This window comes from Eschscholzia californica, unplaced genomic scaffold (assembly GCF_041429995.1).
Source record: "Eschscholzia californica isolate CP2 unplaced genomic scaffold, dmEscCali1.0.p SCAF_2, whole genome shotgun sequence".
Classification (NCBI taxonomy): Eukaryota; Viridiplantae; Streptophyta; class Magnoliopsida; order Ranunculales; family Papaveraceae; genus Eschscholzia; species Eschscholzia californica.
In genome coordinates this window covers 13,154,340-13,169,702 of record NW_028238309.1, presented here as the reverse complement: position 1 = coordinate 13,169,702, position 15,363 = coordinate 13,154,340, and the positions used below count along the sequence as shown (strand labels likewise).

Here is a 15,363-nt window from a genome sequence, read left to right as displayed (position 1 = left end):
CTTATTTAAAAGAAAAAAATTCTTCTTTTTCCTTCTACTCTTTTCCTCTCCTCCTTCTCTTCTCGATGTGAAAACACAGAGACAAAGGGTTGATCTTTGAATGGGAAAAAAGTGGATATGCAGGATCCCAAATGAATTGGCTTATTCGGAAAAAAGCCTTGTTCTTTGAAAGATCTATCTCGTGTTTGGTACTGCATGGTTCCACTCTGCAAGAACTCTGGATCATTCTCTTAAAGCTCATTCTCTTCATCATAAATGATATGTTTGCTATGAAATGACCTGGCCCAATAGGAAAATCTCAATGAAGACCTTTAAAGTCTGGTTCGTCTGGAAACCAGACATTCTTGACGAAGTGGCTAATCCCCTTTCGCTGGAGAGATGAGATAAAGACTAGAGAGAAGAATAATAAGAAGAAGAAAAAGGAGGAGGATGAAGAAGAAGAAGAAGAAGGAGGATGAAGAAGAAGAAGAAGAAGAAGAAGAAGAAGAAGAAGAAGAAGAAGAAGAAGAAGAAGAAGAATTAAGGTCGTCGGTCGGCGACGACCTCACGGCGACCTCACGGTAATTAACACCGTTTAGTCAAAGTGTCAAACATTGCCGGAGGTATCGCCTCCTAAACACACGCGTCTTTAACCAAAGTAGGAAGTGTCGTTAGCAAGATTGTCTTTAACAACTTTAAGCATTGCCTATAAAATCTCCCTCACCAGATTGGTCTGTTAAAAAAAATTGTTTTTTTGGAGAGAGAAATCAGAGAGAAAATAAGTTTTTTTTTTAATGTTTGAAGGTCGCCGGCTAGAAAATTGGCCGCCCGATGACCTTCGCCGGTGAAGATGATGAGGTGGCGGAAAGAGGAAATGAGATGGAGGAGAGAGAGAGAGATGACTAGTTAACGGTGTTATAACGGAATCTGAAAAAAAAACAGGTCATCGGTGAAGATGATGAGGTGGCACGAAGCTGATCACAAAGTTGGGGGTCATTTGAGAAATAACCCATGTTTATTCAATTGATTGTTTGATATTTGTTTCGTGCTTAGTACGAGAATATTAGTGTGATTCTATGATCAATGTGTAGGTAATTTTTTGTGCATACCAATTTCTTTTTGTTAGATGAGTTCAGAAAAAAAAAAAAAAAAAAGTATATGAAATGGACTGCAACTAGAAATGAGTTGTTAATTCAACTTGTTGTTGAAGCTGTAAATAACGGTAAATGAGGTAAAAATGTTCAATTTCAAAGAACTACGATGAATAAGTTGTTATTCGAACTCTAAATAAATAAATGCAACGGAAATAAAACATCAGACATGTAAATGGTAAATTACGAAATGAAAACAACAAGTATAAACAAGTTCGAGAGTTAATGACTTCCTTCTCTGGATTTTGTTGGGATGCAAGTAACCAGTAAGATCACCACTTTACAATAAGTTTGAGAAATTAAACACAAAATTAATTTCACGGATAGAAATGATTTTAATATTGATTCAAGTAGTTTATTGTAGAAACACCCATAAGGATTACCTAAGTGGAAAATGTCAAAATACGACGATTGTTGCATGACTTCTGAAAGATCAAATGTTGTTCGAGATAATGCATGTGAAACATTAACTGAAGGTTTACAAGGAATTGATGTAGACAATTTTGGATGTTGAGTTAGACCCTTTTCGTAGTGGGACTAACTATGACGAACCTAATGACCCTTTGACTGCGGATTGTAATACTTGTAGATTACACCAACCTAATAGAAGCAACCTACTTGTCCAATGAAAACGAATAAGAACAGGTCATGATGATGTCGGTGAAATAATTATATCGAGTCTTAAAGAACTAGTTCAGACTACAAAGATAACAAACGATTGGTGTAAAACACTTTTGATAATCCTGGTCTAGGCTACTCAATAAAAATGGATGGAACGACATCTAAAGGAAATTGGATACTTTGTCTGATGAATTTCGTGGGATATATAGGTTGTATCTAGATCTATTTATCAAGTTATGTCGTATTTTTAAAGAGAGATCGTTATTAATGGATACTCCCTACGTCAGTGTGGAAGAAAAGCTTGAGATGTTTCTCTTAACGGTCTGATAGAATAATAGTTATTATGTAACAGGAGGAAGATTCGATAGATCCAAATTTTGTACAAGAATAAACTTTAATGAAGTATTGAAGGCATTGCCTTTATTATTTCAGGAACTAAGAGCAAGTCCAATCCCAGCCTGTCTTAGGCCGAAAAAACCAATTTTTCACCTAAAATTATTGGCCTCAGCTCAGCCTCTAAAATTCAGCTCCAACCCCAGCCTCTCTTGAGGCCGAAAATTTGAATTTGAAATTTGAATTTCCCTCTTTTCTACCATATTAAATATTATTAACTATCCAACCACCATATTAAATATCTCATATTTCTCTATAAATGCATCTCTCTTTCTCTACAAACTCATCAAACTTCATCTTCTTCTTTCTCTACAAACTTCATCTTCTTCTTTCTCATCAAACTTCATCTTCTTCTTTCTCTACCATGGATCCTATGAATATTATGAATCCCATAAATCCTTTGAATCCCATGAATTCCAATTTTACTTTATTAATGTTGATGTTTGAAGAAGATGAATGGGCTCGACAAAGAGATGACGATGATCGTAGAATGTTAGAAGAAATGGAAAATAACACTACACGAAAACGTTTTCGTCATGTTGGTTCTGTTATTGGTCACCAAACTATAGATCGTAATAGACAACTCGGTCATGAAAACATCATGAGAGACTATTTCAATGAAACTCGAACTTATGATGACACATTGTTTCGCAAACGCTACAGGATGAATCGTCCTTTATTTTTGCGTATTCTCAATGCTGTTGGGGGGTACAACCCCAGATTTACTGAAAGAGTTGATGCATTTGGGCAAAAGGGATGCTCACCTCATCAAAAAATAACAGCTGTAATGAGGATGCTTGCATATGGATGTGCGGCCGACTCACAAGACGAATATTGTCGGATTGGTAAGTCTACTGTCATTGAATCTTTAAGAGAATTTCTAATCGGAGTCATCCATGTGTTCGGCCCTAGATACTTGAGAGATCCGAATGAGTTAGATATATCTAGACTCCTAGCACTTGGTGAATCGCAAGGATTTCCTGGAATGCTAGGGAGTATTGATTGTATGCATTGGGAATGGAGTAAATGTCCCGCCTCATGGCACGGATCCTACACTGGCCATGTCAAAGCCCCAACTATCATCCTAGAAGCAGTTGCATCGTCAGACCTCCATATATGGCATGCATTTTTTGGGATGCCCGGATCCTGCAATGACATTAATGTTCTTGAACGTTCACCGGTTTTTGATCAACTGTTAAGCAATGAGAGTCCCCCAGTTAATTATGTAGTTAATGGCACACAATATAATATGGGTTATTATCTTGCTGATGGGATATACCCTCCATGGGGTACTTTAGTTAAAACTATTGCTAATCCACATGGTCCAAAAGAAGCATATTATGCCAAAAGACAAGAGTCGGTTCGAAAAGACGTTGACTGAGCTTTTGGTGTACTGCAAGCTCGTTGGGGAATTATTCGGGGACCGTCACGTTGGTGGGACGTAAAGACCATGAGTGACATTATGAAGGCATGTATCATAATGCATAACATGATTGTTGAAGACGAAGGTCCAAATGCTACAACCAATATTGAGGGATGTGAAATGGGTCCGATAGAGCGTGGAGAAGACTTATCAGACAAAGTGCTTGAACGTGTAGGTCGAATTAGAAGCCAAGATACTCATTCTCGGTTGAAGGCAGATCTTATCGAACACTTATGGAATACGATATCAAACGATGACAATGAATAACTTTTGGTCGTTGGATTATTAGTAATGTGTTTTCTATCGTTGGATTATTAGTTTTGTGTTTTGGATCGTCGGATTATTAATGCAAAAGTCGGTTTGTATTAATATAATTTCATTATTAAAAGTTGTTTTGATTTTTGTTATTTTTTAGCTTTTTTTAAATTTTATTTTAATTATTTAATGTTTTTAGTTTTTTTTTTTTTTTTTTAAAAAAAAAGGTAGATCTGGCCGTTGGATAAACCAACGGCCAGATCTGTCCCCCCAAGTGACCGTTGGGGCCCCAACGGTCACTTGGGGTCGGTGTTCAGTCGCCCATAATGTTAGGGGCGACTGAGCACCGAGCCCCAGCCTCCGCTCCAAGCGGCTGGGCTTGGAGCGGGGGGCTGAGGCCATAAATTTGAATTTATGGCCTCAGCCCGGCTGGGGTTGGACATGCTCTAAGGGCACAAACTCCAACCACCACCTCATTAAAGATCCTAACAGATGATAGTTTCAATTGTTACTTTCTTACTATAGAAAAAATTATTTATGGAAAATATTTAATCTAATTTTATATTTTATTTGTATTCAACTACATTAATTATTTTATTTATGAAATATAGGGTTTTGTGGCAGCAATTGACGTTACATATATTCCAGTTATGGTACCAATAAAAAATTCATTACCAATCGTAATAAGAAAGGAATTATATCACAAAATATTTTGGGGGCGTGCACATTTAATTTTCATTATATATGTTTGTAGTGAGTGGGAAGGTACAACAAATGATGTACGAGTACGGAAACATGCTTTAAACAATGGATTTAAAATTCATACAGTAAGATAATTATTACTCTATCAATTATATAAATATATATATATATATATATATATATATATATTAGCTGATATATGAAAATATAAATTGCATTTCAATAATTTATGTTATTTATGTTATAGGTAAATTTTTACTTGGCAGATGTCGGATATCCAAATCGTCCTCATTTTTCAACCATGTCCTGATGTTCGATACCGAGAGTTTGAAGTATTTAACGTTTATAAGAACTAAAGAAGAACTATTTAATCATCGTCATTCTCCTGTAAGAATCGTGGTAGAAAAATATTTTGTACATTTAAAGCGAGATTCAAAAATTTCAAAACCGGTCTGTCATTTTCATTTAAATTACAAATACAATTAGTTTTAACATATGCACAACTTTATTCGAAGAGAATGCAGTTCAGACAAATTGCTCTAGATGAAAAAGAAACCGATGAATGTAACATGGATGCAGATTATGATGAAGAGATTCAAACTCAAAAATAAGAAAGACAACAAGCTGGTAATTTGAGAGATAGTGTTGCTGAAAGAATGTGGAACAACAGATTCATATAGTTTATGCCGAACATATGATTATGTTTGTTCTTTTGTCAAATTTTAGTAGTTATTATCATGTTTTTCGAACTAATAAACTCAGAATATTTGATATTTTCTACCGCCTCTCGTGTTTACACAAGAATAATGGATAAAAAGAGATTTGATTTTTTTCTATGTCGCTCGTTTTTACAAATGAGATAGATAAAGATACAGATATAGAGAGTGTCATCTTGAGGATCTCTAAGTGCCACATAAGCAAATCAATTTATTTTATACCAAAATATAAGTTTTTTAAGTTTTTCTTGAGGTGTTGCATTGAGAAGGCGACTTTCCGATAGAGTATTTCTAAATGACCAAAGAGAAAAGAGACCATTTAAAAATTCACTTTTCACACTTGAAACATATGATTTTTAGAGTTTTTCTTGACTCTTGCGTTTTGGAGAAGGTTTTCTTATAAAGTATCTCTAAATGGACATGTAGGAAATAGATCATTTAAAGATCCACTTTTCACACTTGACACCTAGAATTCACTTTTCACACTTGACACCTACGATTTTTATGATTTTTTAGAGTTTTTCTTTTTTCGATTATGCCTCCCAAAAATCTCTCAAACTCAACCGCTTTAAAACATGGGAAGTTTTTATTGTTAAAAGGGTCCGTCTTGTGAATTCAGTGCGAGTCCATCGAATTTAGAAAAATAGGTTACCAGAGTGAATTTTGGTGGAATTGTACCGAATGATCTCTCATGATTTCGATGTGTTCATATTGAACGGTCTCTTGTGAATTCAGTGGGCTCCTACCAATTGACAAGGAGGGGCCTTTTAACTACGATTGACCCCCATATAAGGGGGGGGTAGTGGAGCAAGACTTTCGCGGACTCTTGAGAGTCCGCGAAAGTCTGAGGCATTCAAATCCAGACATTTGAGAGTCCACGAAAGTCTGAGGCATTCAAATCCAGACATTTGAGAGTCCACGAAAGTCTGAGGCATTCAAAACCAGACATTTGAGAGTCTATGAAAGTCCGAGGCATTCGATTGTAGACAAAATATGTCCCAGACTTTGGTGGACTTCATAGTTTGATGAATTTGTGAAGGATTTGGGACAAATTTGGAAGCCAAAATGTCTTTCAAAAAACAAGAGACATTTGAAGTCCATCATGTGATCAAACAACAATAATAATATTAAAATAATAAATGTCTACCAAATGTCCATCAATGTCCACAAATATTTACAGATGTTTACGAAAGTCGAAAAATATATATTTGAAATGTTAGTATAAATATATTATTTCATGTGATTAAACAATAATAATAATATTAAAATAATAAATGTCTACCAAATGTCCATCAATGTCCACAAATATTCACAGATGTCTACGAAAGTCGAAAAATATATTTTTGAAATGTTAGTATAAACATATTATTTCATGTGATTAAACAATAATAATAATATTAAAATAGTAAATGTCTACCAAATGTCCATCAATGTCCACAATATTTACAGATGTCTACGAAAGTCGAAAAATATATTTTTGAAATGTTAGTATAAATATATTATTTCATGTAATTAAAAAATAATAATAATATTAAAATAATAAATATCTACCATATGTCCATCAATGTCCACAAATATTCACAGATGTTTACGAAAGTCGAAAAATATATATTTGAAATGTTAATATTAATATATTATTTCATGTGATTAAATAATAATAATAATATTAAAATAATAAATGTCTACCAAATGTCCATCAATGTCCACAAATATTCACAAATGTCTACAAAAGTCGAAAAATATATTTTTGAAATGTTAGTATAAATATATTATTTCATGTAATTAAAAAATAATAATAATATTAAAATAATAAATATCTACCAAATGTCCATCAATGTCCACAAATATTCACAGATGTTTACGAAAGTCGAAAAATATATTTTTGAAATGTTAGTATTAATATATTATTTCATGTGATTAAATAATAATAATAATATTAAAATAATAAATGTTTACCAAATGTCCATCAATGTCCACAAATATTCACAGATGTCTACAAAAGTCGAAAAATATATTTTTGATTAGCACAAATATAATATGCATTACACATTTTGTCAATGGACTCAAGATCTTAAAATGTCCCCAGGACATTTTGTCTATGGATCAAATGTCTTGAAATGTCTATAAAGACATTTTGTCTACAAACTCTCAATGTCTTGAAAATGTCTATGAACACATGTTGTCTGTAATAACTCATCCGAAATGTCTTGAAATGTCTACGGGACATTTTGTCTATGAAAGTTTGTGAAAGTCCCGCTCCACTACCCCCCCCCCCCCCCCCCCCCCCCCCCTAAACTTCCCTTTGAAACAATCCCAAACAGAATCTTTATTCCTTTTTTCAGCAATTACCAAACCCCATCAAAAACCCTTGAAAAGATTCCATCAAGCTCTCTTTCTCTCTAAAACTCAAACTCTCTTTCTCTAACTTCCACCACTTACAACAACTACTCCGACAGCAACTAGGGTTCCTGTTTTACCTCCATGGAAGCTCTTTTAAGCTCAAGTTTTGCTCCAACTCTCAACACAGAAACATTCCACCAGACTCTTCAATCGCAGCCTCCATCTTGTTCGATCAAATCCTCAATTAAACAACGACCTGGGTCTCTTAAAATCAATGATAATCTTGAAACCAAACTATTTTTGGGGTCTGAGAGGGTACCAAGAAGTGGGGTTCTACCAGTTCAAGCTCTACCCAGAGAAATTTCTGATGAAGGTGATGAAGGACCCTCAGGAAATAAAGAAATAAAAGATCTTATTCTAGTTCCTGGAGGTAATTCCCCTTGGTTAGAGGTAATTTTCTTTAAAGAGGTTTTTTATTTTTTTGCTGTTATTAATTTCATGAACCATTATGATTTCAATGATCTTTGTTTTGGTTGCTAAAGTTAACCTCATTCTTAGAGGTAATTGTCATGGAATTAGGGCAAGTTGTCTACAAAGAAAAGGTCCTTATGTTTGGGTATACCAACCCATCTTGTAGTTTGTGTTATGTTTCATGAACTACTTACCTTTGTTTAACCCATCTTCTCAGAAATGTATATGGATTACTATCAGTGCATGACTAGTGGTATCTGAAATTCTAAAAATACCTTTGTAGAGATGTAGTCAATGAATGTATATGTTGAATGTTTACTTCTTCATCGTTGTGATGGCATTTCTCACATTGTAAAGGACAATTCAAGTCTAAGTGGAAGCAGCGAAAAGGAGCCTGAAAACTCAATGTTGGTTAGACCTCCATCCGTGATGCCTATTGGTGGACCAACTGGTGGTTCACGGGCTGGGCTTTTCAGAACACCAATTTCAGGTGGGGTTCAGAGTGCAACCTCTGCTCATGGTCTACCTCGACCAGCCTTGGCAGTTCGTAATCTAATGGAGCAGGTAAGGCTGATTTTGGGTATCAATTGTGATCATGATTTATAGTATCCATGGTTTTTATACCTTACACCAAGTAGATGTCAATTATGAATCCATCGTTTATTACATTTCTTGTTGTTCTTATTCAAACTTTACTGACATTGTTTCTTATTTCTATTAATTGAAGGCTAGATTTGCTCACTTATGCAGTATGATGTCTAGGATGCACCATCGTCGAGAGGGATACCCTTTTGGGTCGCTTATAGATTTTGCCTCAGATCCCATGGGCCGTATGTTTTACTTCCAATATCTCGGGTTCTATTTATTCTTCTTCTATTTCAATTACCCTTTCTTGTTGAGGAAATCTTAGTTGTAAATTATGTGATATTCTAATGATTCAATTAGTGGGAAATTCTAATTAAAAACGGATTATACTAACTGCCTACCTTTCGCATTTCCTCATCGATAAGAATTTATGTTAGGTCTTGTATAAAGTTTAATAAATGTATGACATGGTCATTGGTCATGGTTGTTCAGCCAACATCTTTTGATAAATGCAGATCCAATCTTTTCATTTTCGCCATTAGCTATTCATACAAGGAATGTGTTAGCTGATCCAAGATGTACACTTGTTGTTCAGGTAAGTACCACAAAGTCATGCTAAACTTATTTTTGTTTTTCTTTCTCCTTCTATATTCTCTTATAGGGTTCTGGTTCTAAATCATAGATACCAGGATGGAGTGGACTATCAAATGCAAGGGTAACACTATTTGGTGATATCTTTCCTCTTCCTGACGATGAACAGGTGTGTGACCTCACCGATTATGTCTATTAGAAGAACTTGTAAATTTTCGTGAATTAGGTGTCTTCTTGGTCGTAAGCCAGCCTAATATGATAATCACCACTTTATGATCTTCATCCATATATGATAAATATCAGAGTTTCGGGCTCAAGATCTTCTGTCAAAAAAGAGTGCACGTTTAGAATCACTTTTAATTGGTGTCTTTGGTTAATAAAAAGAATCCAAGATACACAATGACAATTTCCAAAATTATCAATCAGTCCCTAAACATTACCAAGTACCAACATACCCCAAAAAGTTTTATCCAGTAACTATTGGAAACCGAATTAGATTAACTTAAGAGAACTCCACATACATAAAACATGCAGAGAAAAAGCAGGAATTCGTTTTTTTTTTTGAAACTTTGAATGAATAATCGAGTATATTGAAGAAAAAAAAGCAGGAATCCGGTAAGCTAGTGATTCGTTAATTATGTATTGCAATTTTTCAATTGTATGCTTGTATTGTCAGGAATGGGCTCATAATCAGTATGTTGCGAAACATCAACAAGTTTCTTCCCAACAATGGGGTAACTTTCACTACTTCAGGATGCAAAATATAAGGTTAGTTCGTTATAAATTTTTTTGTGAAGCATGCTATTCAACCATACAGTATTAGTTGAACAATCAATGCATCAAAATCAAGTTTGTTGGGGGTGAAAGGTGGGTTGGGGACAAATATGTCTAAATTTAGTTGGGGGGGATGAGGTTGGTGTTAATTTTGTGGTCATCCAACAAAACCAATTGGCTATGAGTGGAGAGGACCTAGACATTTATGCTGAGTTACTTGGTCACCTTTGTCCCACGTGGGACTATTCTCACACGCCCTCTTACGTGTGACATTCTTCGAGCCAAGTAAGTGTTTTTTGGGGTGACATGGAACTCGTGTGGCTTTTAAACCTATTACGTGTGAGCCTAGCTCTAATACCATGTTATTATGTGGTCATCCAAATCAACCAACTGGCTATGTATGAGAGGAGAGGACCTAGACATTATATTTTTGCCTACTATGTAACCCTTTTCCCATGTGGACTACTCTCACAATGGGGACCCACATGTATATAACATCACTACACTATATGCTTAGTCAGTGTATATTTTACATAATAAATTAGTATAGAAACTCCACAGATAAATGATTAGTATGTTATTATATTAGAATTAAGTTGTTTTAGAGATCAACCACCAAAGGTTACTCGCGAAATATAAGTAAATCCTTTAGAGTGATGACAGAGCTGGGGCCTTGCTTTTGACAATATTTCAATGCAGAGGTTGTTAAAATGCTCTAGATGTTGATAAAGAATCAAGTCCCCTTATTCCTCCTGAGCCGTCATCAGTTCCCCATAAGTAAATCCACAACTATTTACCAGTCAGTTTTTTTTTCTTATCCCTCTTTTCCTTCTCCAAGTGGTATAAGTTTTGATTTATTTACTTTTATACTTGAGATATGGTTCATATCGTTCTTGTTTTTAGATCATCCAAGAACCATAATGTCCTATTTATTGAGGCAGTTACTGCTAGTTTGTTAAAATGCACGATCTCAACCCAACCTGCCTAACTTGCGGACTTTCGACATACTTAACCCAGTAAACACAATGTAGTTTTATATAGCACTTCTCATTGGTTCATAGTCGTTGGATCATATTTAGTGCCAGGTTACTCAGTACTGCTATTTAAAGTTCTTCGTGTTCAGAGCTGCTAGCATCCATCATGGATTTAATCTATCGTGCTTGTTTGCAATCAGTGATATATATTTCATTGGAGGCTTCGGAACTGTAGCTTGGGTGGATGTTAAGGAATATGAAACCCTTCAACCAGATAAAATTGCAGTCAATGGTGGAGAGCAAAATCTGAAGGTGTGTTCTTGACTTACCATTCTCTTTTTCAATCTGCTATTTCTTCTCTACATCAAACAACCTACCCTCTGAAGATATCATTATTTGTTTTTTTTTTGTTCTCTGATGGGTTTTAATATATGGTATTGTTTGTAGGAACTCAATGCCATCTTCTCAAAGCCGCTTAAAGAACTTCTGTCTGCTGAAACAGAGATTGATGATGCATCTTTGATATCAATAGACAGCAAGGGCATTGATATCCGGGTTCGGCAAGGCACACAGGTCTCTCTATCTCTCTCTCTCTCTCTCTCTCTCTATATATATATATATATATATATATATATATAATGTTAGGGGCGATAGGCGTAATGAGCAGAGGTTCTAAGAGGCAGAGCATCCATATTATGTACATATATAGTTATTTTACCCTTTTCGCAACATCTCTCTCTCTCTCTCTCTCTCTCTCTCTTTCTCTCTATATATAATATATATATATATATATATATATATATATATATATATATATACGCACGTCTAGTCCTGTTTTATGTAATCCGACATTTGGAGCAGTAGGTTTACCCTAACTTTCTCTCTGCAGTTTAACGTTCAGCGACTATCTTTTGACGTTGGGTATGCAGTCGAAACATTAGATGAAGCTAAGGCAGCGCTTCAAATCCTAATGAACAAAGACTGCAGGCTAAGATTGCACCACTGACTAATGTTAAAAGCAATCTATACTCTCTCTTTCCCTATCTTTCCCTACAACATGAAATTTTCTTTGAACCTCTACAAGGTTAGAGCCGTAGACTTGTTCTTGCGATCTTCATATGTGATAATTTCAAATTATATAGCTTTTATCTTTGTACTTTACAGTTATGAGCTCTGCTATATTTATAGATTGATGTTTCTTTCTCCCCTATTTAATCTCTTTGTGAACTATAAATGAAATCTTGGATCTCCTTGTTGACAGAAGGGCACTGCAAAAAGTTACACTGTTGACATTTTGCACATACTTTTTTCATTTAAGAAAACTTTTTCTTTCTTCCTCTTCTTTACTTGTTCTTTTTGTTTGAAAGAAACTTAAACTGAGCTGTGTTTGTTAACTAGTCTAGTGAGTGCTTAAATCAAAGATAATGTGATTCTTGCCGGAGTGTTACACAAAAAAGAAATTAAATCTGGAATAGTTTGTAGTGCAAAAGAAATCTGAAAGATAATTTTTGAAGGACTGTTAAGTTGTAATAACATGGGTATTCAGTAGTACTGTACATCATATGGTGTTGAAATGTAGAAACATAAGGGCGAACCAGCGAAATAAGTACACGAACTTTCATGAATAGAAACATCAAGAACTATCTTGAAAGTAATTAATGTTAAGTTTGTGGTCATTTTTTTTTTTTTTTGTTGAAAGAAGTTTGTGGTCATTTAATTCAAAATTAATTGGCAGTGGGTGAAGGTGATTTAGATATTATACTTTCAGTTAGTAGATCGTTTTTATCTCTTGTGGGACTATTTTCACACGTCTTCACATGTGTGGTGTTCTTTGAGTTCCTTTTTTCTTGTTTTGGGTGACGTAAAGAAGGTGTATCTGTTAAATCTATTACATCGGAATGGTCTAGTTCTAAAATATTGTTAAGTTTGTGATCATCCAATTCAGTTTCATTTTAAATTAGGGACCCTTCACCATTACATGTATATATATATACACATGTCATGTGATATTATTTCTTATCAATGCTTTTAAATCAAATAAAGAGAACTTCCAAATGGCATCATAATCAGATACAATTCCTGGACTCTTGATGTAGACATGGTTCTTTCACGTTTTACTTTTGACCATCCTATTAGACTACGTTTTATGAGGATTGGGATAGTTTTTCCTGGTGGAGTCATTTCTCCCCTCTCTATCAAAGCCCCAGGGCATGAGTGCATGATCCCAACTTTCACAAAACCTTCTTTATCTAGAGAGTATGATGGCCTAAAGTCCTAAACTATCAGCATCATCACTAATTTTTATTTGTCTTCTTTAAGCATCCAACAACTCTTTGGATTGAGAAGCTTAAGTGCTCATGCATCAGGTTTCTCATTTGTAAAATACTGAAACACTTATAGTTTGTAATAATTTAAGAATAGTTTTTCTATTAGTCTATAAATAAAAGCGTCTTTAAAAATCTATCTGAGTCGTTTGGTACTCTATATAAAAAGTGCTTTTATATCTTAAAAAATCAATATGACACTTGACAAAAAATGTAATCTTCATATTGTAATTATTAAAATAATATATCTATATTGTTATATTAATAAAAAATATATATAAATATTAAAAACAAGATAGAATAATATAAAATTTTAATTTTTCATAAACTCATAGAAGTTAAAAATTGAGAAATTTGAACCTTATGTAATGGTGACGGTGGTTTTAGTATTGATGGTGAGAGCGATATACTAAGAATTATGGTGTGTTGGTAATGAGGAAGTGGTGGTGCTTAATGGTGGTGGACATGTTGTGGCGGTTGTGGTGGTGCTTAATGGTGGCAGAGTTGTGGTAGTGATGGTGGTGATAGAGTGGAGGGGGTGTGGGTGGTTAGGCGGGTTAAGTTGCAACACTGATGGTGAAATGGTGTTTGTGGAAGTGGTATAGTGTGGCGGTGGAGTAGTCAATTTGTGGTGATGGTTGTGAAGTGGTTGTGGAACGTTGCGGTGGTGGAGTTAGGGTGAAACTGGAGTGGTGGTGATGGAGTTGCGTCGAAAGTGAACTTATGCCGGCGGTTGTGGACTTGAGGGGGAGGTGGTGAAGTGTCGGTGATGAGGGTAGAGTGGCGGTGAAGGTGGTGGAGTGGTTGTAAATTTTTTTGATCGTTGTAGAATAGTTGTGGTGGCGGTAGTGGAGTTGCGGCGAAAGTGGTGGAATTGTGGTGATGGAGTTTCACCGGAAGTGGTGAAGTGTTGGCAATGGTGGTGGAATGGTGGCAGAGTGGTGGGGTGATGGCCAGAGGTGGTGGAGTGATTGTGGTGGCGGAGGTGGTAGAGTGGTTTTGATGGAGGTGGTGAAGTGGTTGTGATAGCGGTCTAGCTTTTTAAAAGCAACTACAAAAAAAGTCACGAAATTGGAGAAATTGTGTTTTTCTAGCTTAAAATAAGTTGCAGCTTTTCTGAACCAAACGCGTGAAATTTTCAATAAGCGCTTAAAATAAGCTAAAAGTTAGACTTTTAACTTTTTTTAAGCAGGATCAAACGGGGCAAGGCCTCATGTATGGCTTAAAAGAAGCTAAACCCTAGTTAATAGCTTATTTTAAGTATTTATTGAAGAAGGCTAGAGGATCAAAACCCTAAAACAAACAGAAACCATTGCAAAGACGATGTTATAGTGGAGCATAAAGCTCCATTTTCTTATTTTTATTTATTATGGTGTGTGTGATTTTTTAGTTTTTTCTGGAAGATAGATTTGGGTTTAGAGTGATTTATGGATTCTGGGTTTCGATTTTTGGTGTTTGTGGAATCAGAATTCTTTAACACTATCCAAAGGAGTTGAAAGTTGTATCTCGCTTACATTCTCACATATTATTTTCGTAGATGACTAATAAACTTTTACATTATCAATATTCTATTAGTACATTGATACGATTTGATAAACACGATAACTGTCGAAATAATTTAGATAGCCAGATTCACGAGCTGAGGACTAAGTCGAAGTGAAAGTCTGTGCCATTGTTAGTGCCAAGACCCTAGAATAGTGAACACCAAGTGAAGAGCCACCCTCCGGGAACGTCGAGAAGGGGGACTGGCCTAAAGTCCGACGAAATTAAATGATTGAAAACCCACATTAAATACTTTATTTATACTTAAGTTCAATATTCCTAGATTTGCTATATAATCAATATACTCAATATTCAAAAAAAAATTTCTTTATTTATGTAATCATATAGTATTATAAATCTTTTTGTTTTGGAGAGATATGAAATTGATCCGCTACAAAACAATTATAGCAAACGCCATGTTATAGTCAGAAAGAAAAATCACATCTAATATGTTAAACAAAACACTCACAAATGCCATGTTATAGCAACACTCCTGGAGAGGCCGGCCAGCGCTTTGGGGAA

General features: G+C 35.1%; 1 protein-coding gene and 1 pseudogene across 2 annotated transcripts; both read left to right on the top strand.

The window, feature by feature from the left end:
- Nucleotides 1-2,692: 2,692 nt before the first annotated feature.
- LOC147556344 (uncharacterized) lies at nucleotides 2,693-3,834 on the top strand (annotated as a pseudogene).
- Nucleotides 3,835-7,531: 3,697 nt separating this feature from the next.
- On the top strand, nucleotides 7,532-12,235 carry LOC147556343 (Pyridoxamine 5'-phosphate oxidase family protein). 2 transcript variants are annotated; one of them, XM_086664222.1, is made up of 9 exons: nucleotides 7,532-8,030; nucleotides 8,409-8,615; nucleotides 8,779-8,881; nucleotides 9,152-9,231; nucleotides 9,319-9,396; nucleotides 9,904-9,995; nucleotides 11,176-11,287; nucleotides 11,423-11,548; nucleotides 11,865-12,235. In XM_086664222.1, the coding sequence occupies exons 1-9, from the start codon at nucleotides 7,722-7,724 to the stop codon at nucleotides 11,979-11,981; spliced, it is 1,224 nt and encodes a 407-aa protein (XP_086520348.1). In that variant the 5' UTR covers nucleotides 7,532-7,721; the 3' UTR covers nucleotides 11,982-12,235. The 2 variants fall into 2 exon arrangements, with proteins under 2 accessions (XP_086520348.1, XP_086520349.1); XM_086664223.1 differs by having other exon boundaries at nucleotides 7,545-8,010.
- The last annotated feature ends 3,128 nt before the right edge of the window (nucleotides 12,236-15,363 follow it).